Source organism: Rhinichthys klamathensis, unplaced genomic scaffold (genome assembly GCF_029890125.1).
Source record: "Rhinichthys klamathensis goyatoka isolate OS25496 unplaced genomic scaffold, OSU_Roscu_1.1 h1tg000207l_1, whole genome shotgun sequence".
NCBI classification, from domain to species: Eukaryota; Metazoa; Chordata; class Actinopteri; order Cypriniformes; family Leuciscidae; genus Rhinichthys; species Rhinichthys klamathensis.
This window is the reverse complement of record NW_026606732.1, coordinates 59,501-83,211: the sequence shown is the minus strand read 5'-3', so window position 1 is coordinate 83,211 and position 23,711 is coordinate 59,501. Positions and strand designations below refer to the sequence as shown.

General features: G+C 37.2%; 1 protein-coding gene across 2 annotated transcripts in view; it reads right to left on the bottom strand.

Annotated features, from left to right (window-relative positions):
* Window positions 1-4,959: 4,959 nt before the first annotated feature.
* septin8a (septin 8a) overlaps window positions 4,960-23,711 on the bottom strand; it is a 33,711-nt gene continuing 14,959 nt past the window's right edge. The window contains exons 7-10 of one of the 2 annotated variants that reach the window (XM_056263519.1): window positions 23,540-23,708; window positions 20,889-21,021; window positions 18,099-18,268; window positions 4,960-5,141 (exon numbers count right to left, since the gene is read on the bottom strand). In XM_056263519.1, the coding sequence (XP_056119494.1) occupies window positions 4,976-5,141; window positions 18,099-18,268; window positions 20,889-21,021; window positions 23,540-23,708 (638 nt within the window). In that variant the 3' untranslated portion in view covers window positions 4,960-4,975. Of the gene's footprint in view, window positions 5,142-14,795; window positions 15,455-18,098; window positions 18,269-20,888; window positions 21,022-23,539; window positions 23,709-23,711 lie in introns of those variants that run through there. The other variant, XM_056263520.1, reaches the window with a different exon arrangement.

The following is a 23,711-nucleotide window of genomic DNA, read 5'->3' as shown; positions in this document are numbered from 1 at the left end:
CCAAAACATTTAAATTTTTGCGTGATGTTTTTTATTTTTTGAGATCAACCCGTATAGGTCATATTAAGGATATCTATAACGCATAGAATAATGAAATATAATTGCTTGTGAAATGAAAAAATATCTAATAGCATAGAAAAATAAATTTCCTTAACTTTCCAAATAAATATCCACAAATACCTGTACCTTAAATATATATTACCATACATCTGTGAAGTGAAGACACGCTCACATACAGCCATACAAACTTATGAAAAGGAAAGTCACGCTTCCACAGTTAACATTTAACAAAACATTCTAGATATATATCCACATACACACACAGGTGAAACTGGAAAAATTTGAATATGGTGCAAAAGTTTATTTATTTCAGTAATTCAACTTAAAAGGTGAAACTAATATATTATATAGACTCATTACATGCAAAGTGAGGTATTCCAAGCCTTTATTTGTTATAATTTTGATGATTATGGCGTACAGATATGAAAACCTTTTCACAATATTCTAATTTTGAATTTGGGGTTTTGTAAGCTGTAAGCCATAATCATCAAAATTATAACAAATAAAGGCTTGAAATATCTCACTTTGCATGTAATGAGTCTATATAATATATTAGTTTCACCTTTTAAGTTGAATTACTGAAATAAATAAACTTTTGCACCATATTCAAATTTTTCCATTTTCACCTGTGTGTGTATATGTGTATATTTATTACCCTGAACTTATGAAATTATCACATCATTCCTACTCAAACAAGATGGCTTATTTATTTTTCCAAAAGGCTGAACGAACCTATAAAACTTGAGCATTGAAAGTAAACGTGAAACCAGAATCGGTCCTATTTACTTTCTTAAAGGGGTCATGACATGAGAAATCCTTGATCTTTGGACATATAAGAGGTCTTTAAACTTGCAGGATGTTTTAATGGTACAGAGATTAAAACGTCCTCATTATAAACGAAGCATCTATTTAATCAAGCTCCAAAAACGGCTCGTTTTGATATTGCGGATCTGTGACGTCACACGGGTGAACACACGTGCATATCCCGCCTCCAGAGCAAATGCTGATCGTGGCCTATAGGGGGCGCACCAGGAGAATACATCTGTGTAGTCCACTTATACGCTCGTTTCCAACAGTTAACCCTCTAGGCGCCACGGTCGAGTTTACTCGACAAGATGCGGCACTAAATTAAACGGCCGATTTGGTCAAATTTCGTTCGGCAATGACAATGACAGCAGTCCGAGCTGTGCACACGCGAGGCAGATCTGGCCGCACTGCTCGTATCATCTCACTCATGATCTGTGCCTTGCCGTGGCGAGTGAGCTTTTGAACTAAACAGGTCTTGTCTACTTGTGTTTGTATGTCATATGGATAATATATATGTGCCCCATACATGGAATCAGAGTGCCTACTGTATGTAGTAAATGGAAAATCTCTACAGCTACATGCATTCGGTTTGTTTCTACCATTTATTAGTAATGATTTACACAGTTTGTTTACTACATACTATATACCTGAGCATTCAGTATTGTGCAATATAGCATACAGAAGGTGATGGACATTTTGGGGGGAAAGACGTGCTGCATTTTATCATTTAAACATGTGACTTTTCATGAAAATTCTATAATCCAAGATGGCCGCCACCATATGATGTCATAATATGCTAATTCGATGGGAAAATGTAATCCCTACATAAACTTTGGGTCATCCTTAATATTTCTCTAATTTACAGAAAGTCTCTATCTTTTATCACTTTTAAGATATAGCCTTTTGAAATTAAGATTTTAGGAAAAAAACTCTGGCGCCTAAAGAGTTAAAGGATTACTTCACTTTTAAAAAAACCTTTGCTGATAATTTACTCACCCCCATGTCATCCAAGATGTCCATGTCTTTCTTTCTTCAGTCGAAAAGAAATGAAGGTTTTTGATGAAAACATTCCAGGATTTTTCTCCATATAATGCACTTTGCTGGGCACCAAACGGTTCAAGGTCCAAAAGACAGTTTCAGTGCAAACTGTTCAAAGGGCTTTAAACGATTCCAGACGATGAATAAGGGTCTTATCAAGCGAAACGATCGCTCATTTAAAAAATAAATAACAAAGTTTAAGTTTAATAATGTCAAATGCCCGCCTTTCTCTGTTCTGTGATGCACGTTCGTGACTCTCCTGTTCGAACTCGTTCATCAAAATGAACGAATCTTTTTTCGAGTCATTTGATTCATTTAACGAACGAAATGAACGAATTGACTCGGAAAAAGATTTGTTTATTTTTTTCGAACAGGAGAGTCACACAGAACAGAGCAAGGCGAGGATTTGAGCTTATAAAACTTAAACTTTGTTATTTCTTTTTTAAATGAGCGATCGTTTCGCTTGATAAGACCATTATTCATCGCCTGGAATCGTTTAAAGCCATTTGAACAGTTTGCAGGTTGCACTGAAACTGTCTTTTGGACCTTGAACCGTTTGGTGCCCAGTAAAGTGCATTATATGGAGAAAAATCCTGGAATGTTTTCATCAAAAACCTTCATTTCTTTTCGACTGAAGAAAGAAAGACATGGACATCTTGGATGACATGGGGCTGAGTAAATTATCAGCAAAAGTTTTTTTTAAAGTGAACTAATTCTTTATATGACAAATAAATGCGTATTCGGAGAGCGCTCCACGAGACATGATACACCATCCGGATGCTCAGAACTGATCGGGTGAATGCACGTTTTAAACAGCTTATTGTGTATATATAAGTTAAAAATCGCCATATTACATGATCGCGCACGTGTACTGTCTACACTGTTCTGTCATTTAGCAATAAAATCGCTTCGAAACTGAAAAGTTTGAGCATATATTTCTTCGTAACTAAAACCCACAGCTTCACTAACGGTAGAGAGACGCTGGACCCAATCGCATACAATATACATGTAATCTTTCTTTACCTGTGTCTGATGTAGAACGAGCAGAAATATAACGAGCCAGAGACGAGCTGATGAAGCGTTCAGTCTCAGCTCGAGGTGCAGGCTTAATTTGTTCATTAATGATGTCATTAAAGTGGAGTGGACGTTGACTTATCAAGTCGTTCAACTATTGTCTATTGTGTATTCAGAAGATCTCAGCATCAGGAACAAGTGGATGTTTATTTTAATGGCGTCTCGGATCGCGTCACAGGATTATGTTTGTCCAGAGCATTTTATTTTGTAATCGATTCGAGGCACAGTGTAATGAAGAGTTCACAAAGAAGCTTTTGTTGAAAGATGAAGCAGCGACTGCATTACATCTGACAGCAGCTTTATCACAAACCCTAGTGAATGATGTCATAATGCTTTGCTTTGTCTGTAAATGTTGGTTTTATATGGATAATGTTTTCATAACGGTAAAGCGTTGATACTTTTTCCTATGCAGAGACATTAGCCAATCATAACAGTGGCGTTTACTGACAAGCCTTAAAGGAACCGCGCCTTAAAACGGATCATTTCAGTCAGAAATAATCAGTTTTCCACATATTTTGTGTGCAAAAAACGTTAACATTTATCCACCGTATTCCTGACGAGCTTACTGCGTTTTGAATTATGGGTGGCACTTCCGGTTTGGGGAACTTCCATTCAAAAAGCCTGAAACGAATCATTTCAAATCATAAGGTTTCCCTACAAATAAAGCTGATCCGTCAGTTTGACTGGATGAGGTGTCAGTTTTCCTTCATGATTTATTTTCAGACATCATGAGAATAACGTTATACTTGATATTTTAACGTGACATGTTATAACAAGAATATCTACGGCAAGAGCTCTTTTCAGTCGCTGCTTTCTTTTCCTCATGATGATTTTTATTTTTTCCTTTGCAATCCGCTGTAAAAGTATGAAAAAGGACAACATATACGGCACATCTGTGGTCTGTTCTCCCGAATTTAATTCACGATATTCCATTAATAATTCACTGGAATGGACGAAGAATCTCTCGTTATTCTCCTCAAATCCTCACGTCTCTTTCCAGGTTTGTTTTCACGGGTAAATGCAGTTTATAATCTGTCAAAATGACGGAAATCACTTTGATATAGTGTCACGTAATGCTGAAGTTAATGAACATTTTTGATTAAGGCTTGTTATACAATACAGATATACGTATATTAGACTACTACAGTGATATTTAACCAAAGACTCGCGCTTTTGGGGCTATTTTTGGTCTGTTGAAAGTACCTTGTTGATTCTTTTATACTTTTAAATTTATTTTTAATGTTCGATGGTTAAAGGGTGAGTCGATTAATGTCATCTCATTGTGACACGTTTTTGCGTTCATAGAGCTTAGTCTTTCACTGATTGTTTACAGCTTAACGGAAGTTACACCCATAATTCGCGCAAAGCGTCATGGGGCGCAGGAATAAGCTGGATAAGTGAACCTCAAGGAATAAAAAAAAAATCCATGTCATGACCCCTTTAATGTAAGTTTTCTGATTTCATAACGCATAATTGCACATTATTCAAAGGTTTTCATAATTATTCCTCATTGCTGATCAGTGTAATATCTTGCTTTGGGCTCGTGTTCAGCTCTGACTTCACTAATGAAGGAACGTCAATCAGGGACGCAATCCTCAATATGAACAACAACAACAACAAAACAAACAACCGATCGGGATCTAGAAGAGACTGAGACTTCTGTTGTGGAGACTATTGAGCACCGCACATGATTACAGCCCAACACACACACACACACACACACACACACACACACACACGGTTAAATTACATATTATCAATATGAATTGTTTTGGTCTTGTTTCTGACCGTGTTTTAAATACTGTTTAATCTTCTTTATCTTGTTTGATTAAGAGAATGTATGCCTCAACATCACACACACACACACACAGCCCCACACCCCTGTCCTGGTAGTGATGTTGTCCGGTGTGGTTGTTGACGCTGTGCTCCTCCTCCTCCTCCTGCAGTATCACGGGCTGCTGATGTCCCGGGGCCCGGGGCCGGTCCGGGACGGGTCTCAGTACAGGCCGGTTCTCCAGGCGTCGCTGTGGACCAGGCAAGCGCAGCACTGTATGGCCTGCCACCAGCTCTGGCAGTTCAAGGGCTCCATACTGGCCTTGGCCATCATCACTTTAGAGCTGGAGACGCTGACGCCGGACTGGTTCTCCGTTTTCACCGATCTGCTGAGGAAAGCACAGGTACCAGTGAAGCATGGCATCAAACCTTCAAAGTTGATGCGCTTGATGGAATATTATGGGTAATGCACGATATATCGGCCGTCATATCGGTATAAAATGCACGATATATCGGTATCAGCCGATATATGATCATTTTTAATGTTATCGTTATCGGCCTGATCAGATTTAGCTGATATATTAAAGCCGATCAATAATGTATTATTTCCTCCAGCTGAGACGCTTCAGATGCTCATTGTTCAACGTGATGGCTTTGAATTGCTTGAAATATGATTGGAATCACTTAAAAAAACGAAATTATGGTTCAGCGCAAGTCTGTCATATCGGCTACTTAAAATTATAATGAAAACATTATAATTGTGTGTTTGAGGACATTGATTTTAATAGTGAGAGTTTTGTTTTTGTAATCAGGCTCTCAAAAATTATATAAAAACTTGGATTTAGATTTATCGGCCAATATATCGGTTATCGGCTATGAAATGCAAAGAATTATCGGTACCGGCCAAAACGTTCATATCTATCTCTGTGTTACTGAAACCTAAATTAAACACTTCATTCAGCTGAAAAAAAGTTTAGTTGATAATCAATTAATGAATATAACTTCTTCTTCAGTCAACCGGCAAATAAAAACTGGGTTGTATATAAACTAGGGCTGTCAAAATGAATACGTTAACGCATGCAGTTAAATTATTTTTTTTCAGTTAAACAGGTTAAAACTATTTTTTCCTTCGGCTAGCATTACATTATATGATCACGCTCTATTCAAGCAAATGCTTTTAAACCATTCATGTTTCATTTCAGGAAGTTGTTCTGCATCTGTCAACTTTCCTTCTGATGATCAGTGGCTGAAATCAGGCAAAGTCCTCAGTTTTTCTTAATGTAAATTCATGTTCCAGTAACAATGTTGATACATTTTTTCAGATTAAATAAATATTACTATCAATAAACACAAATCAAGGCCTTAAAAAGGTCTTCAATTAGAGCAGAAAGTATTACATTCATATTCATGGCATTAAATGTTGCAAAAATGAATGTTTTAGTCCTGTTTTCCAATACAAATATCTAAACGAGTTTAAATCAAGTTTTTGTTGATCAAATTCAACAATCTTTGTTGTTGTTGTTTTAAGCATAAACTCACTTCATTTTGTTCTGTCAATGAGTTCTGAGAACTTCCCTGTGAGTGAAGATGATTTTTCTGAGATATTTCTTCTTTGATCGATACGAACTGAGTTTATGATTTGAAAAATTCACAGAAAACAAGAGTTTATATTTTGTGTCCAGCACAATAATCCATCGTGATTTAAGAATCTTTAGACATTTGCACTGGAAAACTAGAGAAATGCTGAGGAATAGAGACCATCATTTCAGAAACAATAAAAGATATTTCCATTATTCTAGTGGTTGAGAGCAGAGGTATTTACTTTCTAATTATTTTTTATAAAAAAGTAGCTTAAAGGATATCTGTTGTATTTTCAAACTCAATGTGTTTCTCCCTTAGACATTTACATTTAGAGAACATATATTGCAAAATCACATTTACTGTTTGAATTTTCTCATAAAAGGAACCGAATTCTGTAATTCTCAGACTTTTTCATATCGAGTTCTTGCTATTTTTGGACAGTAGGCGCTACAAATGATGTTTATAGGTTTTGTTCTCACATCAACTGAAAACAGCACAGACTAAAACATCAAAATGAAGATGTGAAACTGCATTTCTGTATGTGATTTCTGACACGGATGCAGTCAAAACATCAGAGAAGCGCCAATTAAACCGCAACCTTTCAACCTAATATCACTCACTGAAATTGCAGTGCATTATTAGTCACCGCTTCACTCTTGCAACATTTTGAGGTTCATTTACTAGATGACTAACTCAATTTAAGGTTGTTAAACCTGTATGACTTTTCTGTATTAGTTTCTGAAAGTGGGTCTTTTTGTCGAAGATATCGTGTGTCTTCCAGAGACTTACAGCTGAAACTGGAAAAATTAGAATATGGTGCAAAAGTTCATTTATTTTAGTAATTCAACTTAAAAGGTGAAACTAATATATTATATAGACTCATTACATCCAAAGTGAGATATTTTATTGTTATAATTTTGATTATGCCTTACAGATATTAAAACCTTTTCACAATATTCTAATTTTGAATTTGGGGTTTTCATAAGCTGTAAGCCATAATCATCAAAATTATAACAAATAAAGGCTTGAAATATCTCACTTTGCATGTTAAGAGTCTATATAATATATTAGTTTCACCTTTTAAGTTGAATTACTAAAATAAATGAACTTTTGCACCATATTCTAATTTTTCCAGTTTCAGCTGCTTATTGGGTCCGCAACAACTCAAAAGCTGTTTCCGTCCAAAGTTGCGAATTTAACTTGCAAAAGTGGAATGTCACACAAAAACATTTGCGAATGAATCAGTGTTTCAATCCCATGTGTTCAAGAGAACAAAATCGTCAATTCCAGGGAAATTGCATCAGTAATAAAAATGGAAGTTGCTCTTTTTCCCTCCATCATAAACGAGTGTGTGTCGAGCGTCAGACGAAACTCAGTAAACGCTGCCGTGTTCTCTAGCGTTCAGATGCTGGTGTTCGGGAACACACTCGTGTGTGTGAGACGCTTCTGGAGGGAATTACACCCAATCATCATGATCACACACTTTAGCTGCGTCCCAATGATGAGTACATGCTGTGCATAGTGTATGAGTTTTATCATTATAAAAGTTCAACATGAGTCTGAAGCCCCTCCCCCTCCGCTACGTACATGTGTGCATGAAGTGTCCAACATTTCACACTTCGTTTTTTCCGTTAATTTAGTGCATCATTCTGGTATTTAAAGTGCACTTTTTCTTTTTGGATTTTTCAGTGTGATCAAATTACTCAGTTTATACTTCTATACGGCATATTCTATGATGTTTTCAAGTATGCAAATTGGGACGCAGCTTTTGACGGCGTTTCAGATTCCATTGGTCCGCTGGTTACTCCAGTTATCCAATCACAGCCTCAGCTGAGGCAAAGTCACATGAGGGTTTTGAGGGATTTATTCAGTAAAGTTTCCATCGTAGTTTGTCTCTTATAAGATGAAAAATGTATCCATCTCAATTGTTTTTTTTTTCATTTCATGTTTATTTGTATAGCGCTTTTCACAGTACACATCATTTCAAAGCAGCTTTACAGAAAGTCCATGTGTGTTGTGAAAAGCGCTATACAAATAAATGTGAAGTGAATTGAATTTAAAAATAAAAACACGCACTCAAATTGAGATGGATTCATTTCTCATCTGATAAGACGTGGATAAACTACAAAAGGAAACACATTAACAGAATAAATTCAACTAAAATTTGTGCCTCAGCAAAGGCTGTGATTGGATAACTGGACTAATAGCGGACCAATGGCCAACTATCTTTATGCAAATTTTGGGATATTGCACAAAAAATGCTGAATGGAAATGCAGAGATGCTTATAAATCTATATAAGAGAAAATGCAAACATACACGAGAGTAAAAAAACAAACATGGCAGAACTACAACAGCACTGACCAAACACTTCATCAGCCACGCTACAGCTCTTCATGAGCATTGTGGGATATTGCATTAAAAAAAGAAAAGAAAGAAAGAAAGATGCAGAGATATGGATAAATTCTAAAAACGTGCATTGAATTAATATTTCTGCATACAATTATTACATTGTATATGTTAAAGTCCCTGTAAAGTCAAAATTAAGTATGTGTTTTGAGTTTGTCACACCACAGAAAAATGTGTTATTAGTCACCCAGCCAAATTTGAATGATAAAAAAAAGCCAGCAAGTACATAAAATAAGCTATCAAAATCTTGAAAAAATGAGCAGTAATCTCTGCTCTCAAACGCTGGGGGCGTGTCCACTGGCTGCGCTGAAACCACGCCCACTCGCGGGAAAGCTGCCGTCGACTCGCCTCACTCAACTCTACAGCCGGAATGGATGCCCGCACGGTGGGCACGCACTGCCGATGATGGCACCAGTTGTCGGCGCGACGGGAGGATGAAGGCTGAGGCGGGAGTCGGTTCGGCCCCATTCACCAGTAACAGCGGATTATCAGTGAATCCCAGACAGTTATCTCCGACGAAAGTTTATAAAACTATCCCGTGTAAAATGATCACTTACAGAGGCGGGTTGTGGCGGTGATCCTCAGCTCTCCATCAAAGGTGGTCTTCACAAAATTAATCCACTTCTTCTTGATGTAATCGTTTTTCGGAAATTTAAATAAGGACACCGATCTGTTTTGTACGTGATCCGGTGATCGCATCCAGGTAGTACGCATTTCCGTGACGAAGGCATAGCTAGTAGCTAGCAATCTGTAGGCTGTGTTACTATAAATAGTGACAGTAACTCGCGATTGAGCGGCAAACTGATGTGAACGTGCTCTATAATATTGTTAGGAGCGGCCAGCCCATAGACTGTAAAAAATAGGGCCAGCCTCAGCGGCTCCAGTGCGTCATCAAGTAGGGGCGTGTCCAGGACACTGATCTATATAATGACTGGATAGCTCATGACGTTCTAAACTGCCACCAGGCAGTGAAGCCACCGGAAGTGTTCGAGCGGCCATCTTACGATTCCCTACCAGCAGAGGGCTCCAACGGCCGTTATACAGAGATAGGTAGCTCCGACGGCACTTTTAAGATGACCTGCTGCGCATCAACAAGTGTAAAACGAAGATCACCAAAGGATCTTGAAAAACTGCTCACAGGTTGTACTTTAAGCCCATATATAGTAATTTATATGCACAATTGTCGCTATTTCCGTGTTGTTAAAAAAAAAAAAGTATAGCCTACTATGCATTCTTTCACAGACGTATTCAAGTTTAAACCCAATAAACGTATTATTCAATGCATTACTTCTTATAAATTTAATTAAATGCATATATGTAATATTTTCATGTCAATCCGTGTTCAGTTTGACCACGAACCATGCGCTGTCACTTTAATTCAGCGCCTGCAGCACAAACGATCTCTGCACGCACCGCACAGGACGGGCATTCCCCTTGCAGTGAAAGCTCCAACCTGTTGACATGGGTATGGTAAAAATATGCACTGCAAACGGAGTAGGCCTATGTGTAAACCCCTTATTTACAGTGCACACATCTACGGCGCATTATGGCTCCGACAATGTTTTATTCCTACATTCACGCGGTGTCAACTCACACCGGGAGCATTTCCACGTGATTTGCCGATTTGTGGGCGCGATCAGCTCCGGTAGCCGTGTCGCAGCTGTAAACGCGCCGCAAACGTGTGCAGTGTAAATAAGGGGTGAAACAGGTGTTCATTAACCCATACAATTTGTATTATGCATTTCCTGGACATGTTCTTGCTAACTAATCAAATACTTGAGCAGACTACTGATCTATCTGTAAAACACTATCAGAAAGAGCTAAATTTTAAGTTCACAATTCACATATACTTCATTTTTAGTAAGCAGGAATAATTTCCGACTTTAAACAAATACCCATTTAAATGCTTAGGATGTTTGCATTGTAAGACTGTTCAGGGAGACTTTAGATTTAAAGACGGTGTCTCGTTATGCAATGTTTTCTCAGTCAAATCATACAATTTCCTATTGATTCAATAGAACGCGTGAGCTCACTAGGGAATCACAATATGGCGGCGCGGTGGCTTCACTGTTTATGACGTCATGAGCTATCCAGTCATTCTATATAGATCAGTGGTCCAGGAGCTCAAGGGCTCCAGTGCGTCATCGAGCCCTGTTTTAGCCCCGCCCAGAAAATCCGGAAAATAGCAATGGTGAAAAACTGTTTAACGGTCTAACTCCACAATTCAGTACTTCACAGTTCACAGTCTTTGTAATATGTTTTAGCAATACATTTCTAACATTTATAATGTGTTTAGAATTTTTTTTTGAAATTGCCTTTACAGGGATGTTTCAGAAATGTCAAAGTCACTGATTACAGATCTCTCTAAACTGTAATTTCCCCACCTGTGACTTTGACATTTCTGAAATGCTTAACATATACAAAAAAAGGATAAATTAATTTATCTTTAAATAAATTTTAAATTTTATAAAAAAAAATTATAATAAAAAAAATTATATATTTTTTAAAATAAATTTTTTAAATTATAAAAGGATCATTTTTTCTCTCTTGTAGTCACTGAACACCTTACCTTGAGGTAGGATGATATAAGTGTTGATTTCTAATGAAAGCTTCCATGGATCGGATGCTATCACACATTTTCCAACACTAGAGATGTGTACCTTCATGAAAATCAAAAAGAAATTGAATCCCTCAAAATGGTACCGGTAGCCCAAATTTGGGGTCCCGTCTCATGGCCTAATTGTAGTTTATCCACGTCTTATCAGATGAAAAATGAATTCATCTCAATTTGAGTGCATGTTTTTATTCTTTTTATGCGCATCTCTGAATCTTTCTTTTTTTTTTTATGCAGTAAAGTGCTCATGAAAGCGGGTGCCTGTACACGTGTCTGATGTTCTGGCATGATTTGACTCTTGTGTGTGTGTGTGTGTGTGTGTGTTCTCCAGATCTCGAGCGCAGAGTTCGTCTGCTGTAAGGAGACGGTGGACGAGTATCTCACGGCTCTCCAGCTCTCCTCTCCCAGGAACACCGTCTACATCCTCGACTCCTTCACACGGCAGGAGCGCCGCAAGAGGGAGCGCGCCGACCACGACATCGACGACTTCTACGACGGCTTCTGGTGCCTTTACCACGAGCAACCGTCCATGAAAACAGGAAGACATGATGGACGGCAGGATATGACGTCGCCCTGTCCTCCGCTACTCGATGGAAGCTGATAAACGACGGCCAAGGCACTTTTCTATTCCTTTTATGAAACCTTTATGCAGCACTTTGATCGTATTTGACATTTCTTTTTTGTATTTTGTGTTTTATATTTATGCGTCTTCATACAAGCTATTCAGAAGTAGAATTATGGTGCTTAAACGTAAATCTTTTTGTTGGACAATCCCATAAAGCAACATAGTGTCGGCCCACATCTGAATCTGATCTGAGCCGACACGGTTTCTGTCTGGGATTAGATCATTCCGTAATCAAGTTATGCTTTATGGTATTTGTTGATATTTGAAAGAATCCTTTTGTAGGATTAATGTGAAGAGGAAATAACATTCTATTCAGATATTATTTTTCTCGTTTTTATCCAAAAACACCTCCTTCCCGACCCTTTTTAAAGGCAGCTACAGATATTAAATTTCTGTTCCTCCTAAATGAAACATGGAAATTTTCTTTTCTGAATGGGACTAATTTATTTAGTAAAAACGGCAGCTTTTATGTTGCTTGGAAAACAGTGTCCTTCTATGCAATAAAACAGACTGTTGACACTACACGTGTTCTTACTGTGTGTACACACAATGTTAAAGTCAATCATATTATTCCTTAACTCATCTTTGATCACCAAAATAACATATTTAAATGTTTTTTTTCCATGAAAAAAAAATTCTTCATGTCTTAATCGCTTAAATGTAACTCGACACTCTTGCCTCATTTAGTATGCGTGGTTCTATGAATATGCAAATGAGCCCCGCCTCTACTCACTCACTCAGCTCAGAGATCCACTGGCTGACGATCACACGTTGATCTGATTGGTTACAAGGTCGTTTGTGACGTCAGAAACATAATTGTTTGTTTTTTTAAATCAATAAAGTCAGTTTTCTTAGTGTCCTCAGCAAATGTGTCATTAAAGCATTATACAGGAAAATAGTTTAAAGGTATGGTTCACCAAAAATATGGAAATTATATACCATTATATACTCTCCCTCAAGTTGTTCCAAAACCGGAAGACTTTTTCTTCTGTGAATCAAAATATGTTTTGGGGATTTGTTTGAATAAAATTAAACTGTCATTAAATTTCCCTCATGTCATTTCAAACCTGCATTAATTTAGAGTAAAATATCCCTTTTAGTAGTAATTTGTAATAGAGCAAATGTGACAATTAAAAAATATATCAATACTCACTGCAGTTCAAATGTTTGGAGCCAATAAGATCTATTTATGTTTAAAGAAATTAGTACTTTTATTCAGCAAAGATGCATTACATTGATCAAAAATTACACTAAGTACAATTTTAGAAAATATTTCTATATCAAATAAATGCTGTTTTGAAATAGGCATATATGCTGTTGAATGTTCGCGTTATTATACATGTACATAAGCAATGCTTCTACCTCACATAAAGCCACAATATAAACTTTGATATAAACATTAAATCCTATTTTTATATGGCGTGTCATTTTATATTATTAACATTCTCTTCTCTTCAAATATATAAAACATGATCCTTTACTTATATAGTTTCTTGAGTAAAGAAAACGCTGAACTTATTCATTTACCTTCACATAGCAAACAAGCAAAGACGCTCCAAACTGCGCGCGACAGAGGCGGGGCGGAGTCATGAGGCTTGACTGACAGTTTGAGGAGCCAATGGAGTTACGAGGTTTAGTCACAAGCTCTTTTTATTACGTTTCATTGGTTAAATACTTAAAAAAAAAAAAAAATCTGTCTGTGGTTTTTCTCTTGACAGACGTAAAGGGTGACCAATAGATGTATGACGTCACTATGTAGGCCAACCGGCAGTTCTCATGACACTGGTTCCCTCGACAGGAATTTCCCATAGGTTTTTGGATTATTACTAAAGAATAAGCTCTGTGATCAACAAAAGTTTATGATATTAGCACGTTTTGTCCATCAAGACAAGTATCACAGACGAACACAATTTCTATGAATTTTGAAACCTAAATGCAGTCGTCAGAAGTAAAAAGCTAAAGGATTAACGAACTACACCACAGTCCCACGAATCAACGTCACTAAGTTTCCGACAACTCTTTCAGTTTATCTAAAACATTTCCCTAGAACTATTCGTGTCAGAATAGTTTGTAAGAGTCCGCTTTTACAGCATCGTTATGGTTATAATTGTGCTGAGTTTACCTGTGCGGCTTAATGACGTTTATCTCCTCGACAGCCTCTGTCGTCACATTTAGCCACTTGCTAGCAACGCCTTTTTTAAAGACACGTAGCAGCTTAAAAAAAAATCTCGAGTGATGTACTGATGTATTTTTTATGTCGTAGAATAATACGTGAAAGTGTCCTGAGCTCGTGTTCACCTCAGACCTTATTTCGGCCATTTTAACCAAAACCCCATTAAAAAAATCCATCGACTTCGGGACGATGGAACCGGAAGTGCTAAAACCTAACTCGATGTCTTTAAAAGTATAATTTGCTGGAGATGCAAGTTTTTTATAATGTTATTTTAGTAACAAAGTAAATGTCTTTAAAAGTGTTTTACAATTAGAGTGAAAAATATATTTCTCATTGTAATCGCCCCCCTTCCTTCACATATTATATAGTAGAATGTTTTGAATTGCACATGGAAACTGTTTTGTTAATGAATGTGGAAGAGACACCAGAGGCAGAGATGGATACACACAATTTATGCTTCACAGAGAACTTCAACTTTACATCCAAAGCTCCAATGAAGTTAGTTACTACAGAATACTGACACAATTACAGCTTTCGGCTTCAACTGGACCCGTGGATGACAACAGCCAGCTCATTTTCCTATTAAAAATTAAGTTATATACACACATTTTATATACCCGACACCACAAACACATTCCAACAGTTCAAGGAAATCAGGGGAGTGTTTATTTTCAATGTCAGCTGATACAACATTTCCCCTTATGCAAATGAAGTTGTCTTTACCTCTACAGTATGGCTTGGATGATAAACAATATAATCTGAATGCCATATCGCATTATGCTCTGTCTACAATACAAAAAATATAATTTGCATATCTGTTGTCATGTACTTTTAAAAACTGCACCAAAATAACTGTTAAGACTGCTTTATTTAGCCATACCCATGCAGGCTTATATAATAATAAAATCATACACATGTGTGCATTAGTTTCATCACTGCTGTGCTAATGAGTTTGGCTCAGATCTGAAATACTACTGTACAACTGTTGGCAAGGGAAACATGTACGTCACAACATTGGCCTGACTGTAAGACAAATCAACAGATGATTAGTACCAAAACTAACTGTGTAAAAAAGAAAAAAACAACAACCATAAAATGGGGTTGAAACAAAAAAAAAATGACATTCACCCCCCCAAACAAATGTGGCAAATGAGTCCCCATAATGCATCTCTCGGTCTTCCCGTCAGGATCTTTGGTCCTTTAACACAATGTCACGAGGAACATGTCAAAAAAACAAAAGCTGATGTTGCAACGTTAATGAAGGAAAGTCCATGGATGGCCTGCGATGAGCTCATAAATTAACTGAAAGAAGACAAACAAACACAAAACAAGAAAATGAATCACAAAATAAATGAAAACAAACTGATGTAGAATGGAAACATGTGTACTTAAAAAACACACACACATATACAAGCATGTTGTGATGCGGGAATAGTTGGACTGATGCTATTCACAAAGTGACTTGATTATTATTTTGAGTTGCAACTATTATTATTTCTGTGAAACGATTAAATGCATCCAAAATAAAAGTTTGTGTTTACATATTATATGTGTGTGTAGCCTACTGTATTATTTTGTATACATAAATACACACATATTTGCATGTATATATTTAAGAAAAATGTGTTATTTATATATAAAATATATAATATTAAAGCTGCAGTCCGTAGCTTTTCCTCTTTGTCGCCATCTCTCTGTTCGAAATCTGTAACTGCAGTGATTCGCGGAATTATCATCTTTACGTGGGTTGTAAATCGGCATGAAACAGCGCGGATGAACAGTGCTTTGAGGCGAGTGCTGCTGTCAGTCACTGTCATACAGAATCACAGATTCACTTTTTGAAAGTTTGACCAACATAAGAATTTTCATAAGAAAATGTCTTCTGAACAAGTAAGTAAAATCCATTTTTGTTCTGACCAACTAAGGGGGAAAAAGCATTCGACATGATAAGCTTCGTTAGATTTAATCAACGCGATTTACAGCAACCGTGCAAATCATAGCCTACTTTGTTCTCAAATTGTTCATGTTAACAACATCAGCATTGCGTGACTAATGTTAAATTTAATGTGTTTTATGGTTACCTGTGTAGTTCAGAATTCATATTCTCCATAATAGCAAAACGAGAAAGGCACAACAAAGGAAACTCCATAACTGTGTGAATTAAGAAAACGTACTGATACACGATTGAACTATTGAAATGTCTTACTTGTTCAGCAGAAAAAAGCCGTCTCTTCTTCCGTTTCGAACCCCTTCAAAACACGGAGTTCACGCACTTTTCAAAAGCCCCGCCGATGTTTAAATCCTTGTGTTTGTTCGCATGAGACGGTTTCTTTCTCTTTCTCTAGCCACCTTAAATCCGAAGTACGAAGTCTTTTGGGTTTTATAACTGCTGAATCTCCAGTTGACACTGATGATTGTTGTTTGGATCTTTCTGGATCCGCCATAAGTTTAATTATGTAAAGTGCTGCGAGAAAAGCCTATACATCTAAACATCTCGTCACGCGCAGTATAGCCGGCTAGCCGAAACTCCTTCTTTATGTGTATGTGACGTAATGACGCAAAGACATGCTCGAATTTCCCGCGGAAACCCACCAGTACCACTGGAATTAAAATCATTATTACAAGCTAACCGTTTTGAATCTAGCTATGGCAAGCAGATAGTTTTGACCACTGGCAGAATAAGTTTTTTTTGGATTATTTTTAACTTTAAAAAGTTACGGACTGCAGCTTTAAATATATACATGCAAATATTTCTCAAATATATACGTGTGTGTGTGTGTGTTTATATATACAGTACACACACACACATTATGTAAACACAAACATTTATTGTGGATGTGATTAATCATTTCACAGAACTATTCTGGAATCACAAATACAGACAATAAGACATTTAGTGTGTTTCTGGAGTGAGCCGTTGGATGGGTGACGTGTGAAAGTGTTATTTATTGTCCAGTAGTTCTTCACTGATGCATGTGTGAGAACGTCTTCGAATGCGTCTCGACCAATCAGAATCAAGGAGCGGACTGTCCACTTTATAAGAAAGAAGTATGAGCTCAAACATGCCAGCTTAACTTTTGCTTAAAATATGATTTAATGATTTAAAATGAATGGCAGTATAATTTATGTTTGTTTTATTCTTCATTCCTGTTGTGATCTGAATACCATTAAGGACTTGTTGTGATGGGAACTAAAATACATGTTTATAGCGTTTAGAATATTCCACATTATCTCTGAATGTAATAATAAAATGTGACTTTTCCACCAACTTTTAACACAAAGGGTCGGGCCGAACGGTTTGAAGAACGATAAGTTGTGTTTCCACTTGAGCCAGGATTACAAACTGAACCATGGAACGCTTGAGCGGTTCGGTCCGGCCGTGGAAAAGCGGATTGTGTTACAGGACAGGATCCATGTCAGCTACAAACCACAAAATGGATGCTCACAGATACCATCAATAACCACAAGATGGAGCTAGACGAGGTTCATTAGAGCCACAGTCAGAACAGGCTGACGTCCCTGAAGCTCCTTCTAATACATTGGACACAAAGTTGAAAACAATGGTTTTTGGAAAAGGACTTTGGATATGATGAGAGAAATCTCTCTGGCCACATTAAAGCAAGGGCTGTGTTGAGATAATGCCACTCTTACTGTGTTTGCACTGAAACTAACATCAGCCGTGCTTTCTTACATCACTATGTTGTCTGGTGCAATTTGATTGAATCATCTCCAACGACAAGCCATTTTTAGGGAAAAAATAATTAATTTTATGGTAATCTTTTATCATATGTCTTGCAATAATATCATATTGTGATTTGTATCGAATCGTGACACGAGGGGATCGTTACACCCCTAATATATAATCTAGAGGCCATATATGACGAGTGCCCGTTCCACTGGGCGATACACACACGCCTGAGAATAAGATGGAAGTGTAAGAACTCACTTTTTCTTGTCTTTGTCCTTCTTGAGCGGCTGTGAGAGCGAGAGCGTCTCGGCCGCCACTTTCCTCCTGTTGAAGGAGTTCATCTCCTCCTCCAGATCCCGCCTCTTCTCCTCCACCTTCCTCTTCTCCTCCTGATGCATGCGCTTCAGCTGCTCAAACTTCTCGTGTAACTGAGGACAGAGCGCGCGAGATCAGTGTGTGTTACGCCAGACGCAGGCCATGCTGACTTCATGGGCTAATTTTCATTTTTGGGTGAACCATCTCATGACTTAACCTCAAGTCATCCTAGCTGTATATATGACTTTCTTCTTTTAGACGAATACAATCATAGATATATTATGATGGATAGATGCACTTTTATGATGGATAGATGCACTTTTATGATGGATAGATGCACTTTTATGATGGATAGATGCACTTTTATGATGGATAGATGCACTTTAATGATGGATAGATGCACTTTAATGATGGATAGATGCACTTTTATGATGGATAGATGCACTTTTATGATGGATAGATGCACTTTTATGATGGATAGATGCACTTTAAGGATGGATAGATGCACTTTAAGGATGGATAGATGCACTTTAATGATGGATAGATGCACTTTAATGATGGATAGATGCACTTTAATGATGGATAGATGCCCTTTTATGATGGATAGATGCACTTTTATGATGGATAGATGCACTTTAATGATGGATAGATGCACTTTTATGATGGATAGATGCACTTTTATGATGGATAGATGCACTTTAAGGATGGATAGATGCACTTTTATGATGGATAGATGCACTTTAATGATGGATAGATGCACTTTAATGATGGATAGATGCACTTTAAGGATGGATAGATGCACTTTAATGATGGATAGATGCACTTTAATGATGGATAGATGCACTTTAATGATGGATAGATGCACTTTAAGGATGGATAGATGCACTTTAATGATTGATAGATGCACTTTAATGATGGATAGATGCACTTTAATGATTGATAGATGCACTTTTATGATGGATAGATGCACTTTTATGATGGATAGATGCACTTTAAGGATGGATAGACGCACTTTTATGATGGATAGACGCACTTTAATGATGGATAGATGCACTTTAAGGATGGATAGATGCACTTTTATGATGGATAGATGCACTTTAAGGATGGATAGATGCACTTTTATGATGGATAGATGCACTTTAAGGATGGATAGATGCACTTTAATGATGGATAGATGCACTTTTATGATGGATAGATGCACTTTTATGATGGATAGATGCACTTTTAAGGATGGATAGATGCACTTTTATGATGGATAGATGCACTTTTATGATGGATAGATGCACTTTTATGATGGATAGATGCACTTTAAGGATGGATAGATGCACTTTAATGATGGATAGATGCACTTTTATGATTGATAGATGCACTTTTATGATTGATAGATGCACTTTTATGATGGATAGATGCACTTTTATGATGGATAGATGCACTTTAAGGATGGATAGATGCACTTTAATGATGGATAGATGCACTTTTATGATTGATAGATGCACTTTTATGATTGATAGATGCACTTTTATGATTGATAGATGCACTTTTATGATGGATAGATGCACTTTTAAGGATGGATAGATGCACTTTTATGATGGATAGATGCACTTTTATGATGGATAGATGCACTTTAAGGATGGATAGATGCACTTTAATGATGGATAGATGCACTTTTATGATTGATAGATGCACTTTTATGATTGATAGATGCACTTTTATGATTGATAGATGCACTTTTATGATGGATAGATGCACTTTTAAGAATGGATAGATGCACTTTTATGATGGATAGATGCACTTTTATGATGGATAGATGCACTTTAAGGATGGATAGATGCACTTTAAGGATGGATAGATGCACTTTTATGATGGATAGATGCACTTTAAGAATGGATAGATGCACTTTTATGATGGATAGATGCACTTTTATGATTGATAGATGCACTTTTATGATTGATAGATGCACTTTTATGATGGATAGATGCACTTTTAAGAATGGATAGATGCACTTTTATGATGGATAGATGCACTTTTATGATGGATAGATGCACTTTAAGGATGGATAGATGCACTTTAAGGATGGATAGATGCACTTTTATGATGGATAGATGCACTTTTAAGAATGGATAGATGCACTTTTATGATGGATAGATGCACTTTTATGATGGATAGATGCACTTTAAGAATGGATAGATGCACTTTTATGATGGATAGATGCACTTTTATGATTGATAGATGCACTTTTATGATTGATAGATGCACTTTTATGATGGATAGATGCACTTTTAAGAATGGATAGATGCACTTTTATGATGGATAGATGCACTTTTATGATGGATAGATGCACTTTAAGGATGGATAGATGCACTTTAAGGATGGATAGATGCACTTTTATGATGGATAGATGCACTTTAAGGATGGATAGATGCACTTTTATGATGGATAGATGCACTTTTATGATGGATAGATGCACTTTTATGATGGAAAGATGCACTTTAAGGATGGATAGATGCACTTTTATCATGAATAGATGAACTTTTATGGACTTCCAAAACAATATACCCATTGACTCCCATTATAAAGCTTGGAAGAGCCAGGACATATATATTATATTTTACTATAACTCTGATTGTATTCGTCTGAAAGAAGAATGTCATATACACCTAGGATGGCTTCAGGGTGAGTAAATCATGGGCTAATTTTAATTTTGGGTGAACTATCCCATTCACCAGGACTAACCTCTCTCTCCTTCTCCTTCAGCTCGCCCTCCGTCTCCTTCACTTTATTAACGAACATCTGCCTCATCTCCTCTTCCTTCCTTTGCAGATCTCCCAGAAACTCCTTCCTTTTGGCTTCATACGTCTCCTGTAGACTGTAGAAAATATTTTGCTTTGAACTGGTCAATTTTTTATGGTAACGTATTTAACCTGATTTTCCTTTTGATAAAAGATTTACATGCAAATTTTACAAACATTTTAACTTAAAATCCACATGAAATCGCATTCAATGTGATTCATTTCCAAGCAGCAAAATCTATTTAATCATTCACACATAAAGCCTTTTCTGAAAAACGTGAGCGAACATCAGGATGAAAACACAGAATACTGCAGTGTGCTCATAATAAACAGAACGTCTCCGTCCGTTGGTGTGGATGCTAATATAGTTATCGTTATATATATATCTTTACAGATTTTGTTCTTTTACTGGCATTATGTTTCGACAACTGCGCTACATTTTAAAGAGGGATCAGTAGCCCAAAACAAGCCTAAGTGTCCACAATATTTAATTTATATTAATGTCACAGCCAACCATTTTTTTCCAAAACAAACAGTTATTACAGAGTAGCATGAAGACATTATTTCTGCTGAATATGTAAAACTGATGGATGATAAAACCAGGAATGTATATTAATGGGCTATATGCACGCATAACTTCCGCGTTTGACGCAAGGATGCTCGTGCGTTTCCGGTTGGGGAGATTTAAAGTGGAGGATAACCGAGGAAAACGGGATTATGGCAGAGTCTTCAAAATTTACTGTCCTCTCGTCTTTGAAACGAAACTTTAATACGTTTAGATGTCATTTTATATATAGTTATGTTTATTTAATATAATAAACACAGAAGCATAAACAAAATGAGGAGTGTCTGTTTTGTCTGTTTTTGTGACTAACGTTTCTTTAGTATAGCAATTGAGTATAAAAACCAATATAAATTCTCGGTATAGCATTGGACTCTACGATCGGCGGAAGTAATCCAGCATCCTTAGACCTTCACCGGAAATACCGCCGTGCATAGAGCCAATTAACCCTTTGACGTAGGGATGCACCGACATGAAGATTTTGGCCGATACGATAAATCTAAATCCAAATTTTTATATAAAAGTGCCTGATTACAAAAACAAAAGTCTCACCATAAAATGTCCCAAACAAACAATTATAATGTTCTCATGATCACTTTATGTAGCCGATATGACAGACTTGTGCTGCTCATAACCGTATTTTCCTTTTTTGAAGCGATTACATTCATATTTCCAGCAATTCAAAGCCATCATGTTGAACATTTGCAAGCCATCAAACAGACAGACTGGACTGATGAAACCGGCGACTATTTCCCTACTATTAAAGCATGGATTTGATGTAAACAATAGATCCATATAATATTCACATGCAGTTCATAGAGGGCATAATGTACAAGCCCTGCAGTTACCACATGTAATAACACTTTAACCCATTACATTTTACATAGATAACATTTAAACCTGTTTTTATCCCACAATTGTGACTTTTTTCTCGCAATTGCGAGTTTCACAAATCAGAGGGAAAAAATAAACTAATTCTGAGGAAAAAAAGGCAGAACATCGAGTTTATATGAATTATAAGATATAAACACAAAATGCCCCTTTTCACTCTTTTATTCAGGTAGGCTCCGCCCACAACACATCATTACACAAATTATCTATAAAGTTGAGTTAATTCTTCTCCCAGTTCACCAGACACTTACTTCTTTCATGTATTTCGGGAGAAATGGATGTATTTACATGTTGTAAATCTGAATCAGAACTGAAAGGGTTAACTGTGATTTCATGTTGACTTTACAATTTCGAAAGCTACTTTCCAGAACACAGTTTTGAATCAAAAGCAGAACACTTTCAGTGTAAAGGCCTGATCACACAATGACCAAAATTCTATGCGATAAACATTTTAATATGAACGAACGTCACAAACATTCGCATGCCACTAATGCAAATCTATTCTCCATCACATGGTGAAGGAAACTGGCCAACCAATAAGATACAATTTGTACTACTAAGTAACACCAAATTGCAAAATCAGTGCATGTTGAGAGCAAGCGGTCAATAAACCTTCCAGTCTCTCTCATGAAACCAACACTGAAGTGACTTAAACTGCAGTTCATCGACCGGCCACTAGAGACAGGCTGCAGGAGTGAGCCAATCCCATAAACCCCCATGTTAAAATGCCCAACTTTACAGCAGACAAAAACATGTGCAAAAAGTGGTTTTGGTCTATATAGCTCATTTTGCCCTTCATGATGACTGTGAGGGGGGTAAATTATTTTATAACTCGTCCGTTTAAATTATATTAAGCCTTAGAGTTCTGCATAATTAAGGGCGTGGTCACTTAAGTGACAGGTGAATTTCCGCTGATGTCACTACTAGCGGTTTGTCTGTTAGCGTCACGTCACCTCAGCTAATCCGCCTCGCTGCACAGTTTGGTTTATCCGGGAGTGACGCGAGACCAACAGGTATCCGCCCACTTTGGGCTTCAAAAACGCTCTTCAGAAACACTACGGGTGACGTCACGGACACTACGCCCATGTTTCTTTACAGTCTACGGTTGAGAGCTAGCAGGGAGTGTGTGAGGGGGTTCTCACCTGAAGGGCTGGCTGTCCGGGTCGGTGTCTTTGAAGCCCATCTCCTCGAGTTTACAGCGCCTGTAGAGCTCGTAGTGTCTGGCGTGAGTCTGTTCTCGCAGATCCTCCATGTTCACTCTGATCAACATCTCCCGCAGCTTCACAAAATCACAGTGACTCTCATTCTCCACTG